Genomic DNA, 22758 nt, shown 5'->3' with positions numbered 1-22758 from the left:
TCCATACTTTGAGTATCACTGCTCTACACTTTAACTATAGCGAATAATAAACTTTTTGCAATGACTCGCAAAACTGGTAAACACGACAGTATTTGGAGGTTCAAATCGTCATATCATAGGGAAAATGTCTCTGCATTCAGTAACAGTGAAAAATATTTGTTAGCTGTGCAACTGTTGCATCATTGGCTCATACTTTGGTTTCACTGGAAGGAAAAAAGGCTACCAATGCGAACAATTTGTCTTTAGTGTGTTTGAGGGACAAATGTAGAATGTTAACGAGTTAGCTCAGAAGCTCCTGTTTTTAATGAGGAAAGCTAACAGGGCTAACAAGTTGTCTTAAGTGTATCTGAAGGGCAAACGGAGAATGCTAAAAAGTTACTTCATTAGCCAGAAACTGTTTCAGTGAGGAAATCTAACAAGTGCCCTGAGTGTATCTGAAGAACAACAGTAAAAACTCTCCCCTAGTAATATGACCTGAGGCTGATGAATAATGAAAGAATGAACAAACAAACCAAAAAGTCAAGGTGAAAACATATCCCACCATCATGGTTGGCGTTGCCAAGTGTCCAGGGCTCGTCCGAGTCGAAGTGTGTGTCTCCCCCGATGCCCGGCCCGGGGAAGTAGGCGTGGGCCAGGAACCCCCCTTCCCCGTCAAACGGAGAGCTGTCGCCGTGGAAACCAGAGGCGAAGAAGATCATGATGTCAGCCTCTTTGCCCTCGTTCTTGATGTCTAGGTATGGCACCTCCTGAAGAGATAAGAGTACAGAGACAAGTGGAGTTAAGTTCAGTCGCCACAGTGCAGGTGGAACTGAGTGGAGTAGAAAAAAAAAATGCCACCTTGGCTGTCAGATCAATTCCACCCCTGGTCTCATGTATCATTTTGTACGCTTGACTTGGCAGAAGTGTAGTCAAGTCTTTTAATCCCTTATTGAATTTATTATTCATTATTAAATTACTGCCTGTAAAGCTCTTAAAAAGGGCTACACTGATGAATTCAATTCTTATTTAGTTTACTATCAGGAAGGTGAGGGGCAGAATGTTTAAACTACCCCTTAGTGCAGCTTTTGTTGTCTCAGTTTGTATCAGTTCGGAAAAGCTGAATTTGACACTGACACATTTTTATCCACTTTGATCTGATGCACTTAATGGCTCAGCATTAAATAAAATCCATGAGGACGCTACAGTAAACTAAGAGATTTCCACTGTGGTGCTCGGGAGCCAAAGATGGCAATGCAAGCAAAAATAAAAACAGAATGCAATAAAACTCCACATTTGCAATGAAGTGCGACTCAGTTCTCTGTCGGCGGTGCTTCTCTCTTACCTGAAAGGTGAGCGGCGTGACCGTCTGCCACACATCGAAAGCTTGCCGAATCGCTCTCTGCGTGTCCTTCTCTCCGACTTTAGGGGTGAAGTTAGATATGCTGGGGAGCAGAGAGAGCAGAGAGACACAGCAGGGGGCAGTTTTAGTTATAAAACATCTGAAATTTCAAACCAACCATTAGAGCGGTTCCTTCACTTCACACAAACTGTGTGTCCAGCTCTTCTTGGATTTCCTGTTGATGAAGTTTGAGTTTCTTCATGTTTGATTGATTATTTCTGCTGATGCAAGGTTCACAGTTTTTTCTTCTCTTTATTCAAAATGAACCACTGTTGCTGCTGCTGGAAATATCAAATGCGTCACTATCTGTGTGGCAGAAGATTTTTTTTTTTTTTCCAAGAAAGAGCTACCAGACATAGAGTGTTTATAACAGCAAATGAAAAGGCTTTCATGAATATAGGTCGCATCATTATCGTTTTACATAAATGAGTGGGAAAGAGCAGCAAAACAGACATTTATTCAGACAAAATCACTGTAGATCATTACTTAAATGTAATAAATAATACATAGCAGCTGGTAACAAGTAACAAAATGTTCAGTGAGAACAATACCTTTTTTTTTAACCAAAAACAAAACATTACTATTCACAGTAGTTTTACTGCTGTTTATAATATGGGGCTCTTTAGTACCTTACACAAACATGCTGTGCTGTAAGGGGGTGTCTGGTGTTCATAAGGCTTAAAATTACTACTTGGTAGATTGATGCACATAATTTCATCAGATACTGATCGGGGAACAACTGCCTCACGAAGAGCTCTGTTAAGCTTTTGTTCCTTCCTGTGGTGTAGGTTAGACCATCTGTATAGCTGAAACAGACGAATAAGGCAGAAAGGTCATTCTAGGTTAACTGTAGGATAGGAGACGTGACGTCCATACAGATATATATGCACTGTGCGGTGAGAGAGCGGCAGAGATATCATTACACGTTTTATAACTCATGTCACACTCACCATATATTACTGAGAAACGCCCTCATGTAGTGGCTTTAAAACCCTTTCAGACCTCTGCTATCAATTTCTGACAGAGAATATAAGCGAGAGAAGATATAATGAGAAGGGGGAGTGTGAGAGAGGAGGCTGAGTGAATGGTGGGAGACAGAAGGGGGGGAGGAGGGGTGGCAGGCAGAGAGCGAGAGAAAGCTCTAGGATGTGAGAGAAAGATGAAGAAGAGGGAAAAAAACAAGCACCAGAGAGATAAAGCAAAGCGAGTTGAGTCCATTTCACACAATCTGTCTCTCGGCAGGGGGCAAATGCTTTGTTCTCGTCCAGAAAATACATTAAGGAAATAAATGTCAGCACATTACGGAATCCACCATAATTCAACATTTATACATGAGTGCACAGCAGCTTCCTGACGCAAATAAAGAAGTCCATCTGGCAAAGAGGCACAAATGTTTATTGCACTTCCCTTAGTTTACGGTTAGTTGGCTGCTATGTCGTGCTGAGAATGGATATGCACTTGTTGTGGGCTGCCACCGTGTGAATATAAAGCATTATTTGAATTATCAGGGAGATGCTGTTGAGTCTGAGTGACATACTGCAAAGACTACGGACTTGTTTGGACCGTAGCTGTGTGTGATCCAACTGGCTCAACTCAATTCAACCAATTACACTGAACTTTTTCTTTTTTGGGGGTAGTTTGCTATGTGATGACTTACTCTGAATGGCGAGCGGTGAACAAGTTGAGTCATGAGCCGTGCGAATGCTGTGAATGTGAATATAAATCATGACCTGAATAATAAAGAGGATGTGGTAGAGGCTGAGTTACATAAAAGGGTGCCAGGTTGCTTGGACTGAGGCTGTGTCGGCTCATCTCGAAAGACTTACAGCAGAGGTAAGAGACTCTGTTTAAACCCATTTTACTGAACTTGCAAACAGTTTGCGGCTAAAACGTGTTGTTTTGACAGCAACTGTTATTGTGTTTGTATTTGATAGAGAGAAGTCGAGTTGATTTCTGAAATATTTTGGGAAAAACATTACCTGCAATTTATCATGAAGTGTCTCCAAAATGAGAAGAATACAGTCTCTGTAAATGGTATTGAGATTTTATTTTGTTAAAGGACCATACTAATGATTTCGTAATATCTATATACTTCATGTTGCTCTTTTCCCCAATCAAGCAGTCATATTTTAGAACTGCGATATCATTTTTTCTCCCTTTTATCCAGCCATTGGTTTCCATTCATTCTGCTACGATATGAAAATGAACTTTCAGAGACTTCAAACTTTCTTCACACCAGTATTCCTTCACCGTAATACAGTCGTCCACATTAGTTTTCCTAAAAGCAGCAGCACTGCTGGGTTTTCATGACTTGTAATTGGGCACCATCAAACAGTCCCTCCGCCAGGGGAAATAGTCCCAGGAGAAACATTTTGCTTTCCACAACCAATTATCGGTTCTGCGACAATGGTGACGACTGTGTTGGCAGCAGAAGCAGAACATTATAAGGTGGCTGTTTCATCCAAAAATTCATAAGCAAAAATTGAGGGATTTTGAATATATGTTGTGAAAGCTTTAATACTCCCGCATGATTTGCAAAATGGTTTGTTACAGTGTAAAATGAGGGCAAATGATAGTAAATGGGCCAGACATTCAAAATCACTGGTGTAGTCCTTCAATAAATGGTTAGTCTAAATAATATGAGAATACATTCAAATTGTGTGTTATTCCCCAAATAGTTGGTATCTCTTCTGAAGACATCATGAATATTTCTTTGTTGGCTGTTGACATAAAAAAGTCTGAGAACCCCTGAGCTAGGCTTTTTGTGGCGTTTTATAATTGTCTGCATGTAAATCCAGTTAAAAAAATTATTTATAAATGCAATTTTCTACCCTAAAGCCCAGTGATTAATAGCGTGCATGTGTGTATGTGTGTGCGCGCAGGCAGACGGCTAGGTAGCAGTCGTCTGATTTGAGTAAATGGTGTGGAACGTTACGGCAATGGAGTTGGCCAAATGACCTGTGGCCAAAACACACAGATGGTCTACTGTCGCACACACACACACACACACACACGTCTAGCACTTCAGGCAGACAGCCCGAGACAGCAACCATGCACAGCCAATGCATGTAAATAACAAAATGTACTTTAGTGAATGAAAGGAGACGGCACCAAGGGAAGGAAATGGGCCAGCAAACAAAAAAGAAGCAAAAATGTTCAGTCTGGCTTCTCCGCTGAAGTGGATGATGGTGATGGTGATGATAATGATGATGAATCAAGGCTTTGTCAAACCATTTCCTGTATCACGGCTGCTTACAAAGTAACATTAAGCACCTATGGCTGGCCTGTAATGCACTTTCCTAACTAAGACAAATGACGGGAGAAAGAAGACGGGGATGTATGGCAGCTCCGTGGTGCCAAACAAATCACAAATTTGAAAACTTTAAGTGTAAGACTTAACAAAGAACCTCCTTAGAATACCTTTTTTGTGGTAACTACTGACCTGAGTTACTTTTTCCATTCATCCCATCAAGTACATAGTTACTTTGCATTATTAGTTATCCTGATTGTTTTTCTTGGAGCAATAAATAAGTTAAGAAATGCCAGCTCTTTGTTTATGCAATGATAATGGCACACATGTTGACAGCATTAATATTATGGGCTTCAGGCTATAGTGTTAAGGCTTTGCAAAGGACCTCTAATTTTTGTAACACTTAAGTAGTCTTTTTTTTTTTCTTAGGTGATGCTATAAAGTAACGATATAAGTGCATTTTATACTTCAGTGAACCAGAAAAACAACACTATTTGACATGTATTTGAGACTGAAAAGGGTCTCCATGATTGGTTGTTGCACCTGATGACTTTGCATTGTTATTTTTGAATTGCTGTGTGGCTCAGATTTATTGTTCTGCTTTGTGATTTGATGTTTTGTTTCTTAAAACTTTGTTCTGACTTATCATTTTGTCCTGATCCTGCCTTGGACTTTGTGTTAGAAAAAACGAATACAGGCTACCAGTCACAAAAGTGAAATGAAATGATTGTCAAATTAAGAATGGTTGCTCATGCTCACTCTCCTGCCCACTTACATTGATCGACATGAATCACAAGCAGTATAAAAATATGAAAATAATTGTTAGATTCCAAGATAGGCAGGCTATAACATCTATGGCTTACAAACCTACCAGTGTGCATACCATCATTCTCAGGTTTCAAACATACTGAATTAAAAACATCATCTGGCCAAAACATATCTGTTTTATTGAGAAACAGACTTCTATGTTATCATTAAAATCCTTATTATGATAATTATAAGCTGTAAAAAACACCACAAAACTCAGTCAACACTTTGAAACGTGCATGGCCGAATGGTCCGTTGCTTTAAATATTTTTTAATTTGTGAGATGGCATTGTCTCCTCCCCTTTGGTAAAGGATGTATCCTATGCTAAAGGAGATAGGAAAGGAAGCACTGCAGTACCTTTATTTAACATTTAGAGAATTGGACCAGCTCTTATCAGGGCTGCCACTTGGATACTTCCAGGTCATCTCTCTCAGGCAGGAACCTGGCTAAGCAAAAAAGCCTGTTTCGCCCGCAGCCCAAGTCTTGCTTTGAGCTCTGCTCCTGCTCAGATCATTGTGTTTACCTGTTTCCAGTCTGCCTTGCTGCCTGTTCCCGAGCTCCCGAGGTTCCTGTCTCTCTGCTTTAGTTTATATTAAGGCTTCTGCACATTCTACAGCTTGCCTTCTGCCTCCTGCACTTGGGTCTGTCAGCCCTGCCTCCACGTGTCGTTTTGTTTTCTGATTCGTGGGAGGGATTAGCAGTGTAAAAGAGAGGATTCTCTTGGACACTGTGATTACATCAGTTCAAAACACACACCACCACACACACACAGCTAGGTCAGTCTGAACAGGAAGAGCAGTTACCAGTGCAGCTGCTCTCTCTCTCTCTCTCTCTCTCTCTCTCTATCTCTCACTCTCTCTCTCTTTCTCTGCCTCTCATCCTCTTTCTTTCAATTCACTTTCAATTCAATGTGCTTTGTAGGCAGGAAAGTTAAGAACAATGTTGTCAAAACGTCAACATAAAAGATCAGCATTTCTTCCTGTCTCTCTTTCTCCTTTTGCTTTCCTCTCTCGTTCCCTTCCTGTCTCTCTCGATATTTTTTTGGTTGTTTTTTACCTTTCTGTCCCGAGGCCTAAATGGAAAGTTTCGTGTAGAGATACTGAGCTGCGTAGCCCTGCAGCTATCCAGCAGAGTGGGTGACCATTTAAAGTTTGCTGTTCACTCCTGTAACCTGAAAATTCCTCGAAATGTGCCGCCTTGCATTGCGTTGGCGTCGTGTCAATATGTCGCTCCAGCTGCTCCACACAGCTTCTCGTTTTGAAAGGAGCAAAAAGCATCCCAGCCAGATTCATTCTAGCAGGTGTTTCTTTCAGTATGCAGGGCTCCTAGGGGTTGTGGATTATCTTGAAAGTCGTGCCATTTTGAAAAGTCAGTTCTGGACATGGAAAGCCAGGGAAGTTCTTAGGTTGTTGGGACAAGTAAGAGAATATCATGTCATTAGTCATGAATAAAAAAAAATCAGTAACTAGTTATGCAGAAAATTTATATTATTTCAATTGTTCACTTCCCCTGCAGAATAAAACAGTATAATCTGAAGTGTGTTTAAAATTTTTGTTTATATAGGTCATGGAAAGTCTTGGATGAGTTAATATAATTATTTCGGTGTGAAAAATGTTTACTTTCAAGGCAACAGGAGTTGAGTCTTAGAATATAAACTGTCAGTTCATCTTGGAAGGTTATGTTGCAGATTAAACTGACAAAAGACAAGCTCATTCTGTGAGCTCTGTTGAAGTCTGGGGTCTGGAACCTATTTCTGAAACCTCTAGTTAAACAACTAATGTCGCAACTAAAAAATTAAATGGAAAATGCAAAGCAAATGTAAGCATGTAAACAAATCTAGCAAATCAAGGACATTTGTAATAGGTTTGTGGTAATGAGTTAAACTAGCAGATAAGATGCATTACTGCTGCATTATATGCAATTCTGATGATTTGACTTGTTTCATTTTTATTCAAGTTTTCTTTGACACTGATTGCATTTTATGTTTCTGAGTAATAAAAAAATCACAGATAAGTCAGGGAATTTTGACAGAATGAGAATGCACAATATGTGCAAAAATGTGAACAATAGCAGAACTGAACCAAACCACAGTGTGGCCACAACCTGCACACATTTGTACAGTAGGTACAAAAATGTGTTTGACTTTTGTTTTTTTAATTAGACATCATAGCCTTCATGGATCAGCATCTTCTGTTGATGCGAGTCAATGCATAAAAAACAAATTTAGCTTTATTCCTCACTATGTTAATTCACTATATGAGGATGTACAATGACTAATTAAGGTTGTGATGTACTTGCTTTTGTCATTGATGAGGTTACACTACTACAGTACCCAGACGCAAGTAGTGGTTAAGCTTTATCAACCAGCTCCAGTATTTACTTATTCATTTAGTGCTAATTTTATTTATCCAGAAAAAAGTTGATGCTGATGGTTTACACAGACCCATGCAGAAGTGCTGTAACCATTAGTCGATTTATCGATTAGTTGATCAACAGAAAATTTGCTGATTCCAACGTATCATCATAAAATTAATAGTTAGTGTTTTTTTTTTTTGTTGCTGGTCAGACTAAGGAAGCAATTTGAGGACATTACTTTAGGCTCTATTAAATTCCAACTAGCATTTGCTATTATTTCTCACTGTTTTTATATTACATGTTTAATCTAAAAATGAACTGGTAGCTTACTCAACAAGGAAAATGTTGGCTGCAGCTCCTCCACACAGGGCAACACAGGGTGAATCTTTGCTTGGTAGGGGCCATTTTACCACGTTAATCTGTGCATGAACTCATAGATACAAACTTCAAGTGCACAGAATTACACAAAAAATGCAGAGTGAAAACTTACCTAGTCCATCAAAAGCATGTAGCAACACAAAGTGTGAACCATTATACTCTTTGCACCTCCACTGTCTTGTTACACCATCATGCATTAGGGAGGGATGCTCACTAAGTACTTATGGAGCAAAATGCACTGAGTGTAAAACCCTGCTGCAGAGACACTTTGGCGCCTAAAAAGTTACGAATTACATCTTTAAATGACAGTGAAGTTCAAAAAAAACAATTATGCTAATGCAGATGGAGCAACGGCAGCAGGACTGAAGATGCAGGAATGTGACATCTGATAGCAGATGAAACATAAGGAGGGGGGGTTAAAGAGATTCAAATACAGTAAGGGGTAATCAGATAGGACTGTGATCGCACACTGAGGGTATTATGTAACGCTATAGAGTGGGTAGATGTAATGCAGGGAATTGGGATGCCTTCAGTGTCTCGCGGGACGGGGCTAATTTACATTAGACCTATAAAGCCTGGAGTTCAGAGTGGGATGCTGTGAGTATGCTGAGAAAAACGAGGAATGAAAAAGAGGGAGAAGAGGAGGAAACTTTACTATCCTATTTCAAAGAGCAGCAGAACGAGCTGTTAAAACTCACTGTACTGCAAAAACATACACTGTGCAAAAAAGTGAACACAATTACAAAGGGAGAGCGAGACGGAGAAAGAAAGAGTGGAGGGTGGAGAGGGATTGACAGGGATGAAACGGGGGACAGAGACAGACCGGCAGAGAAAATGAAAGAAAGAAAGGGAGAGGAATCAAACAAAGGGGAAGAGAGACAGATTTAAAAGGACTAAGGGGGACAAAGAGAGAGAGAGAGAGAGAGAGAGAGAGAACAAGGCAAGGGGCTGCGATGCGTTCACTGTCTTGTGTGACTGGGCTAATCAACATTAGACCTATAAGACACAGCTGACTGGAAGGTTTCACAGTATGGCAGCAAGACAGAGACACAGAGAGGGGGAATGAACGAGAGAAATGGAGAAAGGGAGGAAGGAGAGGGTAGTTGCAAGGCTGGGAGCCGGGATGCATTCAAAGTCTCGTGGGGCTGAGCTAATTTACATTAGACCAAGTTGAGTTCAGGGCAGGAGAGAAAGGAGAGAAGGAGAGAATAGGAAGAAAGAGAGGGGGAGGAAAAGGGAAGACAGGGAAGAGGGGGATGGAGCGAGACAGGAGGGGGAAAGAAAGACCCTGTGAGCAAAAAGAGAGAAAGGAGGAGGTCAGAGTGAAAGAATTATAGATAGATAGATAGATAGATAGATAGATAGATAGATAGATACCTGTAGGAGATCTTTTTATCTCTCCATTTCTGTCCCGTTAGGGCGTAGCGTTTATTCCTCTGACGGCGGCTGGTGTGAGGGTGATCTGGAACGCCACAACGAGGCTTCCTCATCCACCTGGATACACACACACACACACACACACACACACACACACACACACACACACACACACACACAGAGTTAAAGACATTTCATCAACTTAGATGTTGCTGCTGTCCAGTGAAAACCAGGTATTTCCATAATGTCAACTTCTTAGATACGAATAAAAACAGTCTTGTTTCTGGCCTGATGACTGTGCAGTTTTCAGATTATCCAGCAGTTTCTGAAAAACTTTAATGAGCTCCAGGGTTGTAGAAGTTTCTGAACACAAGGAGCAGGGGAAAACTTGAAAATCACCTAAATTGGACAAACATGGTTTTCATTGGACAGCAACAAACCAGCGACAAATACAACGTAATAACACTGTAATGTGAGCGCTCTGGATAACAGTGGTCATATTTTAACAACAAAATGAAAAATTCCCAAGATTGAAATGCTGTTGAACACACCGCCACCTCCATACTGTACATGCTCACCACGGCTTTGCTTTGTTCATAGAGCTGGAACCTTAACGGCCACTTTTTTGTCGCCAGGTGAAATGCCGAAGGTAAATTTTCCATTAATTTCTCCCATGGACTTTTCAAAATAAAATCTGTATTTCAAAAACTCTAGGGCCTGAATGCAGCCAATTCCCTGTGAGATGGATCGTGACATTACTTAAATTGAAAAAAAAAAAAAAAAAATGTCCAAGACCGTGTACGTATTGTATTTTAAGAGAGAAAAAACAACTGATTCCTAACTTTGAATATTCCTCCCCTCATCCCTAAAAAACATGAAATAATTGACAACAAAATCATGCTAGCTGATGCTAAGTGTATCTTGCAAGGTTCATATGGCCAATTATCATATTCACTATGGCAAATCTGAATGGGAATTTTACTTCCAGAACCCTTCATGCCAGCTCCATTTAGTTGCACTCATGTAAACACATGTAGGGGGCGCCTGGAGATTAAAGAGGTATCTGTAACCTGGGGAAACTGGAGCTAGCAGTGACAAGAAAACCACGCAAAGCCTCCAAACCCTTTATTTTGAAAGAGCTGATCGCGAGAAGTTAACACGCAAACAAAAAGCAATAAGCCAGAACTAATCAGGAGACAGTGGCACTTTTCCACAAAGCAGTCACAGGAAATTTTAGATGAATTGCAGAAGAGGCTGCAGTGTGAAGATATCACTAACCAACATGGCACATTATTTTTTTTTTCCTTAAATATGCCAAGCCGAGTCAACTCAAGGTTATTCATGGCTTTTAATCACAGCGCCTGCATTTTGAAACAATAAATAAAAACAGAAATGAGCACAAGGAAAACTGAGTTTGTCCATAAAAACCTGCCAAAATTCATTCTGCATTGAGTACACTGCAAGGAAACAGCAGCGTATCATGAGAGTATACCGCAGCCCGAAACAGGTCGCAGTTTCCATCACACACATTAACACACTCAGCACTCCACTCACTCTATAGTGGTCTGGTCTAGGATCCCCGTCACGGGAATGCCGTAGAAGCGCTGCATGGCGGCCACGGCGGACTGCATGGCTTTCTCCTGCCGCAGGTCGGACGTGCGGATGTCATGAGGCAGCAGGTAGCCATAGTTCTTCAGCCACGTCTGGGAGGGAAGGAAGAGAAGTGCAAGTCTTAATTATGATCACAGCATGACAAAAATCATCTCCTCCTCTGGGAAAAAGAAGTAGTGAGAAAGAGAAACTTGTCTTTGTTCTCTTACGGAGCAGGTAACTTATGTCTCAGCTCGGGCTCAAAAAAGCCTGGATCCTCGGTATTTTAAAATATTGCACACTTGAGTTTTTTTCTAAAAAAAAAAAGGATAAAGAGAATTTTGTAAGTGAAATGCCTTTACAGGATGTTTCTTAACAAAGATACACAGTACAAAAAGTGCACCTTAAAATGACTGTCGGCAAAGTCCTTTTTGTTATTTTTGTCTCCATGAACTGATAGTTGTGTTTTTTTTTTTTTTTTTTTTTTTGTTTTTCCAGAGACTGGGTGGGACTGTGATGTCTAATTCCTTGGATTTTCTGTCGATAAAATTTCTGTAGGTGGCGCTCTTTTCTTTTCTGCTCATGCTAACCACCCAGTTCTTCTATTTATGCCAGACAAACCACTGCTGCTGCACAAAGACATGCCTGTACCAGACACTGCAATCAGTGATCAACTGAATCAAAATGTACATTTGCTTTTATGAACACGTCCATCTGCCCACATATACAAATGCAAAACAACAATCTTGAATCCCTGAATGGTAAAGGTCTTTAGTTTCAACACATCTTGAAGACAGTTTACTTTTGTGCGGCGGAGTTTCTTTTGCCTGGAAGAGCAGAGCAAGAGAGAGCGGGAGAGGGATTAAAGGCTTGGTGACACTAAAAGAGAGTGAGTGAGAGGGAACGAGAGGCAGAGGATGTGAGGGGGGGACGCACAGAGAGAAGGAGCGAATATGTCAGAGAGCGCGAGCGAGAGAGAGAGAAAGGCCGATAGAGAACGAGCGAGAGGGAGAAATGAAAAAAAAAAGAAAAGAGCGATATCTTCCAAATCACAGAAAACCTGATTCACACTGATCCAAAATCGATGGCCTCGAACCCAAATCCACAAGTCCCCGAAGATGATTCTTATTATGTCATATTTTTCAGTTTGCAGCGGGCCTGTCTCTTTAATATGACATAACACACTCACAAAAACCTCCTGAGAGGGGAACACAGAGAGAGAGAGAGGGAGAGAGGGAGAGAGAAAGAGAGAGTGAGAGAGAGAGCTGTTAAAAAAGGAAAAGGAAGGGAGAAGAGGAGAGAGGGAGGAGGAGGGCAGGGAGAGATAACAAGAGGGAGGTTGAGCCCTTCTCTACAGTGGGTCATTAATATTTCAAAGTGTATGCCAGCCTCTCCCAGCCAGTCGTGGCCCAGCTAGCAGCAGTCATCTACAATATGAACGCCGGGCTAACTGCCATGACGGACGGAGGGAGCTTACCGGTCCTGTGGGATTCACTGTGTCGTTTCCCAAAAAGAGGAAAAGGCCCCCTGATGACCGAGAGAGTCACAGCAAACCTGCCCCGCGCACACTTCAGCGTTGTTTCACTCCAAAATTAGACATCGATCGTTAAAATAAAGGTCAAGACTTACAATGAAACATGTTATGGGTCAGCTTAGGTTCTTTGCCTATAACAAAACCTGTATATTTGTTGTTAAGTTAAAGACAAAAAACAGGGAATCAGCACAAAATTTGATGATTGAGGTGACACGGTTCTCATCGGCTTGACTCGCTGATAAGCTTGACTTGATTGACAGAGGTGTGTTCCTGTTGTAAACATGAGGTTCAGTGCCATGGACCAGCAGCATGACCGCCAGAGTCTGCTGCTGTTATATACCACAAGTTTCATTGCCATTCTGTTACTATTGTTGTTGATCCCATTTTATGATGAGCTGCTGAGAAAGTTGTTCCATAAAGACAAATAGTTCCGTTGATATCATTAAACCCAATAAAAGTAGTTAGTCAATAAACAACGACATCTCTTCGATTCCAGGACCGCCCGCTTCTGTCTAAACACCAGGTGACCTGCACTGCACACTGTTCATTTTTATTTACGCCGGTAATTCTGCCATATTATGAATGGTTTTTTCTTACTTCTGCAGCAAAAACATGGACGTCCTAGTCGCGTTTGGCGTCCTATAATAAAATTGATACAGCATTCTTGTCGAATACACCATGCTCTCAGGAACCATGACCACACTTCTGAGCTTGAGTTATGTGTTTCTTTCACTGCCTTTACATGAGAGGGTTTGTAAATATCTAACAAAGAAGGCTTTTTTTTTTTTTTTTTTTTTTTTTTTTCCTTTTTCACAGCATGTTCTTGCCATGACGCATCCATTATAGCACAGCATGGGATGCTTTCCAGTTATGTTTACTCCACAGTTCAGGTCCATGTGGATATGATGGGAACTAACTTGCGTACAACTCATGCTGGCTCACTTCCAAAGGGCAGAGGGTGGCAGAGATGCGTGCTGCTTTCCTGCACAAAACGGCACCTGCTCAGTCCTGCTCAATTAAAAGCACATTGATTCTGTACCAGACCCATATTACGGCCTCGTGCAGGGGCTGAATCTAACAAACTAGCTACTGCTGCACAATTTAAATTCAATTGAGGCTGAGACAACACAGTAAGTAGTTTCTTTGTGATACAGAGTATGGAGCCTCTCTGTTTGGATACATTCTAGGCTTTTTACGCGAGTCCAAAGAAAGGAAAAACTGGAAATTGGAATTTTTTTTTTTTCCTCAGTGCTCGACACAGAGGCGCTTTATGAGCACGGGGATGTTGCAGAAAACAATTTTTACAAGTGTGTGGGTGCTTCACAGAGGGCACGGCGGACAGCGGGGTGCTGCAGTGAGCAGGGAAACCATCAAATCAACCAGATGACTAAAGTTCAAGCTTGCAGGCCAGCGAGTATTCTACCTGCTGAAGTGCCCTTGAGCAAGAAGCTGAATCCCTAAGAGCTCCATGACCTCTGACCTCAATTGTGCCACTATTTTCTATCAAGGTTGGTGCAATTTAAACTGGTCAATGAAAATATTACGCATGAAACTGCAGTGTAAACAAATCCATCCACAGAGAAGCTTGCCTGATGTTTGCTGCATGAATGAGACAAGAACCCGCTTTTTCTCGGGGCTCCTGTCTTACCTGGATGTAATCACACAAGAATACCTGGTGCTCTTGGTGAGTGCACCAGGTGAGCATGTGAGATGTCAATGCAGCGTGCCAGGCCTTGCTCTGTTTCCCTGAAATGACCCCTGTCTAGATGAGCCTGGCTGTTGACAACTCAATTAAAAGGTCCTCTGCACTAACCGGCAACAACATCAGTGTCCTCTGAACAAATTCAAAACCTCTTTCTTCTAATTTACTTCTGACATGACAGGACATTGAGGGGAGGGGGAACAGCAAAACAATTTCCCTCAAACAACCAAGTTTCATTATAACCAGAAGGCTAGTGTCTCATAATATAACACAGAGTTATATATTTTTTTTGAAAAGATACTGGAATACCTCAGTTTTACTGGATTTCACTTGAAAAAAGTGTCAAGATCTTGTCAACCAACCAAGTACAGTATAACTTGTTTATCTCTTGTTTATCATTTTCATTTAATTTTTCTTCATTTCTGTTAGATAACTTTTTTTTTAATGATTTAATGAGTTAGTGCCACCTTTCCCCAAACAATATATACATATGTATTTCATATTAGAACAAAACTCTTCATATCACTCAGTCACCACAATAGGCTGCATATAACAAAAGTCACTAATAAAAGGCTCTATTTCGCAGAAAAGAAAAGAAAGGCTCCTTGGAGAACTGCAGCAGGTTTCCCCTTGATTAGATGCAAAGAACCTCAGAGGAACCAAGTATTTTTAGAGTGTGTCCTGCTGGTCTCTTAGATACCAACAACCACCTCCCAGCACACACACACACACACACACACACACACACACTGCACAGCACTCTCTCTGATGAGGTCTCCATGGACCTCAATACTGCATTAGTCAGTACGTTTGTGAGTGTGTGTGTGAGCTAGTGTGTGTGTGGCATGTGTGTGTGTGTGTGTGTGTGTGAATACATATATGCACCTTTATATGCATCCCTGTACATGTAGGTGCATCTATGTAAATGCACATCACTGTGCGTGTGTGTGTGCTTGTGCTGCGTTGTGTGTATCTTTAGGTGTATATGCCTCTGTGTGTGTGTGTGTGTGTGTGTGCGCGTGTGTGTGTGTATGTGAGCAGACTCTGCTGACGAGTGAGCCAGCTGCTGCTCGCTCAGGGGAAGCGGTTGGAATTAAATAATTCACCAGCTGCTATTATACAACAATTACTACAGCACCATTAAAGTGCTGAACACACACACGCACGCACACACACACTCAAGGTACCTGACACACAACATACTTAATATAAATCAATGGAGAGATTAAAACCGCCAAAGGTGAAGATGTTTAACTAATATTCTTACTTGAATTGGACAAAATGATTCCTCATACCTGGTGGGCAGCGATTCATTAGATGTTCTTTGAGTTTCAGGAACAGGGAGAGCCACACTTTCCACAACTGCGTCATGGGGGAAAAAAATCTTTGAACTGCAATTATCCAAAGAGGAATACACTCCTGGATTATTGAGGTTCTGACCGCAGGCAGATTGTTCCACACTTATGGCCAGAATGCAGGTAATACTTTATTTAAAAGTGTGGTAAGTCAGATTTTCCCTGCCCCACAGCACAACATGACCATAACATACCTGCAGGGGGCTGATAGCCATGTTGTTCAATAACAATGACTCAATGATTACAGCTGCTCTAATCAGCAAGCTGCTGAGACTTCTGACTTTCAAAACTCACTTTCGTGCCTGAGCTGTTTCAGGGAGCATAAAGTCCCCACCATTGTCATTTCAACAAACTCCCAACCCCATCTACCTGCTGGTATGTTCAACTGCTTAACTCTAGAGGGGCTAAAAGGGAGAGCACACGTCTTTCTCCCATTAAACTGCAACTGCAAATGCAGCTACTCTCTATGTGCATAGCTTTTTGCCACTTTACCAGCAGAAAAACAGAATAACACCCTACTCATGAAGCCACAAATGCAATGTAAGACACCAATCTAGTGCTAATGCATTGTAGGGTGGAATTTTCCTGTAATGTTGTTGCAGTTCTTTCTGCTTGCCAAAAAAGGTCTATAAGGGTCCTAGATTATTTAATTCCAAAAACATTTGGAGGGTGGTAGGTGGCTGGTATGCCTGGGCTTGGGTTCAGTTTATCTGCACAGACGCTGAAAGAGAAAAATGAAAGGAAATACAAACTATGCAGCTGAGAGGAAAACATCCCAAGGGGCTTAAAAGAACATCTCATTCCAAAAAGAAAAAAAAAGGGGAAAAATCCAGATGACAAACAGGGCATAAATGACATCAAAACTCAAAAAAGGAAAGGAGAGCATGCATAAAACAACAAAACTATATTCAAACTTTTATATTTTTTGCATTAAATAACACATTACTTGCATCAAGGCTGTGCATGTGCAGTGAATCCTTCTGGTTCAGAGCCTCGGTGAGGCAGCCAGTCGGGAAAGTTTCTGCTCAGGCTGGTGGGACAGAGGGGTCATAAAGAGCAGGGCTTCCCAACCTGAGGCTACGTCCACCCTGAAGGCTCATTTATATGTACGAAACATTGTAAATGTCTCTGCCCACAAGCCACATGCTTCCATGCATCCTTTATGTCGGCATGGATATTAAGCAATAAATCCACTAGAGGGCAGCGCAGAGTCCAAAGTTTCTGACAACAAAAAGCATTGAGACGGTGGAGGAGTCACGATAATTGACCTGCTGCAACGAGGCAAAAGTGGAGGCGGCGTTATAGACAGTGGTTGTCTGTCAGGTCACTGAATACATCGCGACAGGAGGACAGAGAATTTTTTTTTCTGATATTACCATTTTCATCTGTATCTTTAAGAGGAAATGAGCGCAGAGCATGGACAGAGGGCTCTATCTGTATCCGTATTTAACATTGAGCATAAATGATTCTTTACACATTTTCATTTTAAAACAGCATTTTAAAACTAAAATGATCTTTGTCCGCACTAACATTGTTTAAAAAATGATTTCCGTTCCTACTGACACGCCTGAAAACACGTCACATGCCCATTCACGTACACTGAGATCTAGCTTGATTTTGTACAATTTTGTCTCTGTTTCCGCCCACCCAGACTACAATGCAATCACAGAGTTTAACCAACTCAAACAGAGTCAGCACCGTTTTCAAAAGTCTCTATTTTAGGGGTTCGGCTGGAGTATTGTGTATGCTAGGTGTAAACATAGCAAAAGTTATGCATTTTAATATGAAAATGTATTGGTGTGGACGTAGCTTGAGGTTCACGAGAGACAGAGCACATAATGCACAAAAGAGCTCACTGCGTGATCTGTACCTTTTGCTGTTGTATTTACTTCTGTGCTGGCCTATCACTGTGAATTTTTATGCCTATAGACCATTAAATTATCATATCAATTCAGAGCAAGCGGGGGACGCAGGCAGAGAAGGAGGGGGGAGAGGTTTTGTATGTGTGAGTGTGTGAGTGTGTTGGAATTTTCACTGAATTATAATGCCATTCCCCAAACATGCCTACAGCAGCTTCAGTGATTATTCAAGGCTCAATAAGCACTTTTAGCTTACTCATCCCCCACTCAGGAGTTGATAGGATGACATCCCCCTAAAAAGATGAAATGCATCCCGTTTTTATATAACTTCATATTCTGAGACCAAGGTGACGGACAACTTCCTCACTTTTCACCTTGTTACAAATGGAAAAAGAAAAAAATATTTACATAAACTGCCCAAAAGTATACCTGTCCATCCTTCTTATTAGCGCTAAAACAGTCCACACAGCGGCTGCACTGGAAGGGGGCTTGTGACAGGATCATCCCAGGTTTGAAACCTTGACTTGATGGCAAAAAATGGGGGTGGGGAAAGTGACTTTGCAACACTCTCTCCTCTTTCCATGCTGTAGCTGGTAAGACATCTAACTCATCTGGTAAGACATCATCCTCAGTTCAAGATTCACTTGTGAATCATGCAATTAAATGCGACACATGTAGCATTTTAACATGAATTAAATCATTTCCACATTCGTTTTCAGACATGAGGAGGTTCACTGTAAACAGACCATCACTGAGAAAAACGCCAGCCTCTACCGGCCTCTACACTGCATTTGACATTGTGTGCGACTGGGTTAGATTAAATGGTATATGTTCTGTATTGCTTTACAGCACAAATGAAAATTGCTTTATGGCGAAAAGCAGCAAGAGGGTGCTCTACTTCCAGTGCAAACTGAGCTAAGGCTTTTATAGTTTCTGGCAATGTCAGATGGTGGAAGGAGTGACAGGCAAATGGGGAAACACTTTTGACATGTTTATCCTGTTCAAAAAGCCAAGAGGAAATCTCTAACTGGAGGAGCAAAATCCTCTTTGCAACAGGATTTATGGGAAATATATATGTATGGGTAATGTAAATGTTATAATTTTGCCAAATCATAAGCCCTGATACCACAGCTGTGAAAGCAGGGTTACCAGTTGTCTTATCCATGATCTCATTTGTCTAATTATGCCATGGCATCACAATGAAACTGATGATGATATTTTTTTATTTAAAAAATACAAAAGGCAGAAAAAAAGCTAAAAACAAACAAACATAGAGTGAACTTGTTTTAACAAATTAACAAAAAGCAAATTTGCAGCAGACACTGACATTTTTCTCTCTGTGTGCTGAAGAGCTCGCAACAAGCCATTAGTTTTGTGAATCTTAGCACCCCCGTTGCCTATCTGTGAGCTCGTCTGCCAAGCTGTCTGTTTGCATCTATGTCCACCCGCCTGTCTCTCTACCTGATTGACTGTGTCTCTTTCTGTCTGTCTGCCTGTTTGCCCGTCTCTCTGTGATGCCTGAACCTGTGCGTCAGCCTGCCAGTGTGTCTCCTCCGTCTGTCTGCTGTGATAAAAATAGACCTTATCTCCCCCCTGCTAAACTATTTACCGTCTCTCAGCTTGAGTGCAACGGGTGCAACCCGCCAGGCAGTTACCCTGTCCAAACTGTTTGCAGCGCCTGATAAGTAGTCTGTTTTTTACATATAACACTTAAGGAATGTATGTAAGAAACAAAGACAGAGGAAATGCACCTGAGAGTCCAATACCATTAAAGGGACATGTCAGGTGCCCCTCTTTTTTAAAAAACACCACTATTCATAAACATCTTGCCCTGCCAGAAGTCAGAATAATGGATTTAAAATTTTTCTCTAAACATGATTATAACGTACGTACATTACATTATAGGTTGTTAGCTGAAATTCTGATCCAGAGTGACTTAAAGTGAAAGGATGTTCAAGGACATTTGGACAAGACAAACGGCTGCTGACAGATCGCTTTATTTGGCCATTGTTGCACAGATCAAACCTGCTGCTCTTCTGTCATCACTATCCATTGAATCACGAGGTCAACCAGTCACTAACACATGCAATACCTGAATGAAGTCCTACATAAGCAGCCACTTTCAGCTTTTCAGTGAGCGACATTAAAGCAAAATTGACCTTTAGTAAAGTGCTGGGTTGTATAGTTCCCTGGGTGTTACACGAGTCCACATGGTGGTGAAATATCCTCATTAGCTGCTCTGTGCTCCTCTGGGCTGATAATCCACAATACTGTATTTGTCTTTTCCACAGAGCAGCAAAACAGCTCCCAAAATAATACTTTTAGAACAAAAACAAAAGTAAAGTAAGCTGATAATGCCACTACACAAAACAAGTCCCAGTACTCATTTTTTCCCATGTCACTACAATTATTTGTTAAAATACTATCACGTCATTTCTTCCTGCTACCTGATGCTACCTGCCAGATCGACTTTCCAATTCCAACAGGAAAATAACAAGAAAGAGACGTTTAATTTCAAAAAATGGGTACTGGGACTTGTTGTTTTATAAATTGGCATAATCAGCTTTTTTCACATTGGTTTATGTGCTAAAAGTGTTATTTTGGAAGCTGTTCTGCTACATCATGGAGGAGAATGAAGAGATAAAAATACAGTACTCTGGGTGAGCAGCCCAGGGGAGCATGAAGCAACTAGTGAGGATTTTACACCACCATGTGGGCTCATTTATGGAACTATACAACCCAACACCAAAGTTCAGTTTTGCTTTTAACCCCAGTCACAGCCACCATATCAAGATAGGCTCAAGAGCAAGCAAAGCAATCACTAACTTCCTCTCATCCATTTGTATTTTTAACAGCCTTAGCGCCGTTGTCACTTCAGGTTAGCCAGCTAACACTAACCAGATAGCTGAATAGTAATGAGAATGATGTAACACTCCAAGCTCCTGCTGTCTTACTGGCTCACAACTGTATTTTGCATTTGAGCCTGGAAAAAAAGTCCTATGCAATCACAACCCAGGAGGTTCTTTTCTTTTGTGAGAGGCAGCACAAAAGGTAATTGAACCACACTGGATACTGTAGCTTCACCTGCCTGCCAGCTTCACCTCGGTCTGTTCTTACAAACATCACGTAGAATAATACGATTCCATAAAAGTAATAAAAAGCAAATGCAGAGACCCGGCTGTTGAACAGCAGGTGATTAACGAATAAAATCAGTGTATTGTGGCACCCGGAGAGCTAATGTCTGCTGATGCAGGTTCACATTTGTATGGAAAATGAAAAATAGTCAGCATCATTTTGTCACGGAGGGATTCTCTTATCGGCTGAGGCCAGAGAGTGAAGAGGCAGAATTGTAGATGTCTGGTAATGATATTTATTACCATTATTTCACTTCTCCCTCTTCTCAACTTGATTAGGCGAGCAGGGCGCTGCAGAAAAAGATGATAAACGCATGAAGGAACGGCCCCTGACGCAATCAAATTTATCAGCTGGGAAGAGCATGGGGTTTGCCGCACGCACGGATGAGATGCCGACTCACATATTCAACACATGAATGAATGTGAATGACTTCCAATAAAAACATGGATGTGGTCATGAATACTTTAGCGAAAGCAACAATGTTCACGCACATAACGGCGATCACTCATGCAAACAAGTACACACACAGCCTTGTCAGTCAGTGGCAGTAAGCAGTGCATCGCCCCCACTTTCTTCTCGGCTTCATTTTGCTATTAAAGGCGCCCTTTCCCAAACACATGCGAGCACTCTCTCTTTCCCTCCACAGCCCTCTCTATCTCTATCTAGACAGCATCACAACAATAGTTACTCGCCGTCAGGGATGCATTTGTCACAAATGTTCAGAAGACTTCTCTCTCGTACACTTTCTCGCCCTGGCACATGGCCCACTGCTAGTGTTTCCCTTCTGTCAATTGGATATGAGTGCTGCAGCTCAGGGGGCATCTGAAGAGACACAGAGAGGGCTGAGATTGGGAAAGCCTGACTGGTGACTTGAGTTCACTTCCTGGCATCTTGCTACAAGCGGTACGAAGATGGAGAGCTTTCCCCTCTAGTTCCGTGTGTAGCTCAGTGGACAGGTTTTGATTTGATTTGATTTGATTTGATTTGATTTGATTTGATTTGATTTGATTTGGAGAAAAAGAAGACTGCATGAAATATAAGGAATGAAATCTAAATCTATTTATTACACAGCCATGTTGAATATTCGATTCTAATTGGACAATTAAGACACTCTGCAGTTTTGAGTGTAACATGGTCGAGCTGTGGCCTCATGACTGTATCTGTTCATTTTAAATTAATCTGCTTGAGGACCTCAGGCAGGAAATTCTACAACTGCAAATACAGGCCCTCTTGGTGATGAGCCGGGACTTAGGAATGACCAGAAGGGCCCTGCATGAGGATCTCAGGTTACGCTTTGACTCATACGGAGTAAACAAGTCTGAAACATAGGAAGGAACAATGAACAGCCTTAAATGCAATCAATAAAATCTTAATATCAGCTCTAAAACTGACAGGCAACCAGTGAAGAGAGGCGAGGACAGGGAAAATATGATCTTGTTTTTTATCGAATTAGAAGCTTCACTGCTGCATTTTGAAATAGTTTGATGGGAGCTAGTTTAATGACTTATCCCTGAGTTACAAGCTGCAGTAATCAAGGTGGGATGAGATGACCTTCTTAAGTTTAGCAGCAGATAAAAGTACTTGATTTTAGAGATGTTCTGTTTTTAAAAGCCATGACCAGATAACCCCTGTCAAATGTGAGCTCTGAGATAAACAAATTTCTGGCTCCTGGTTTGACATTAGTGGAGAGAGTACCATGACTGAACTGAACATGAGCAGTTAAATCCAGATTGTCAGATTTCTTGTCACTGAGCTGTAGAAAGTTCTGGGACATTTCATATTTTAGCTCTAAACTGATAAAATGTTTGTTGTGTCCTGGCTTGAATGCTGGTGTCACTGGTTTTCAGGGGTGATAGAGCAATATATCATCAGCATAACAATGAAAACCAATGTAGTGTTGACGAAATGTGTCTAAAATGGAGCATATGAAATGAAAACAGGAAAGGACCAAGGACAGACCCTTGGGGAACACCGCAGGTGAAGGGCATGCATCACAGTGAAAACACAGGAGGATCTATCAGTCCGATAAGAGCAGAG

General features: G+C 41.3%; 1 protein-coding gene across 1 annotated transcript in view; it reads right to left on the bottom strand.

The window, feature by feature from the left end:
- mmp24 (matrix metallopeptidase 24) overlaps positions 1 to 22758 on the bottom strand; it is a 71449-nt gene that overhangs the window by 30663 nt on the left and 18028 nt on the right. The window contains exons 2-5 of the mRNA XM_030052600.1: positions 11101 to 11249; positions 9547 to 9663; positions 1322 to 1421; positions 542 to 746 (exon numbers count right to left, since the gene is read on the bottom strand). Coding sequence (XP_029908460.1) covers positions 542 to 746; positions 1322 to 1421; positions 9547 to 9663; positions 11101 to 11249 — 571 coding nt within the window. The remainder of the gene's footprint in view (positions 1 to 541; positions 747 to 1321; positions 1422 to 9546; positions 9664 to 11100; positions 11250 to 22758) is intronic.

Source organism: Myripristis murdjan, chromosome 5 (genome assembly GCF_902150065.1).
Source record: "Myripristis murdjan chromosome 5, fMyrMur1.1, whole genome shotgun sequence".
NCBI classification, from domain to species: Eukaryota; Metazoa; Chordata; class Actinopteri; order Holocentriformes; family Holocentridae; genus Myripristis; species Myripristis murdjan.
Note: the sequence above shows the minus strand (reverse complement) of the source record. Positions and strands in the feature narration are given on the sequence as shown.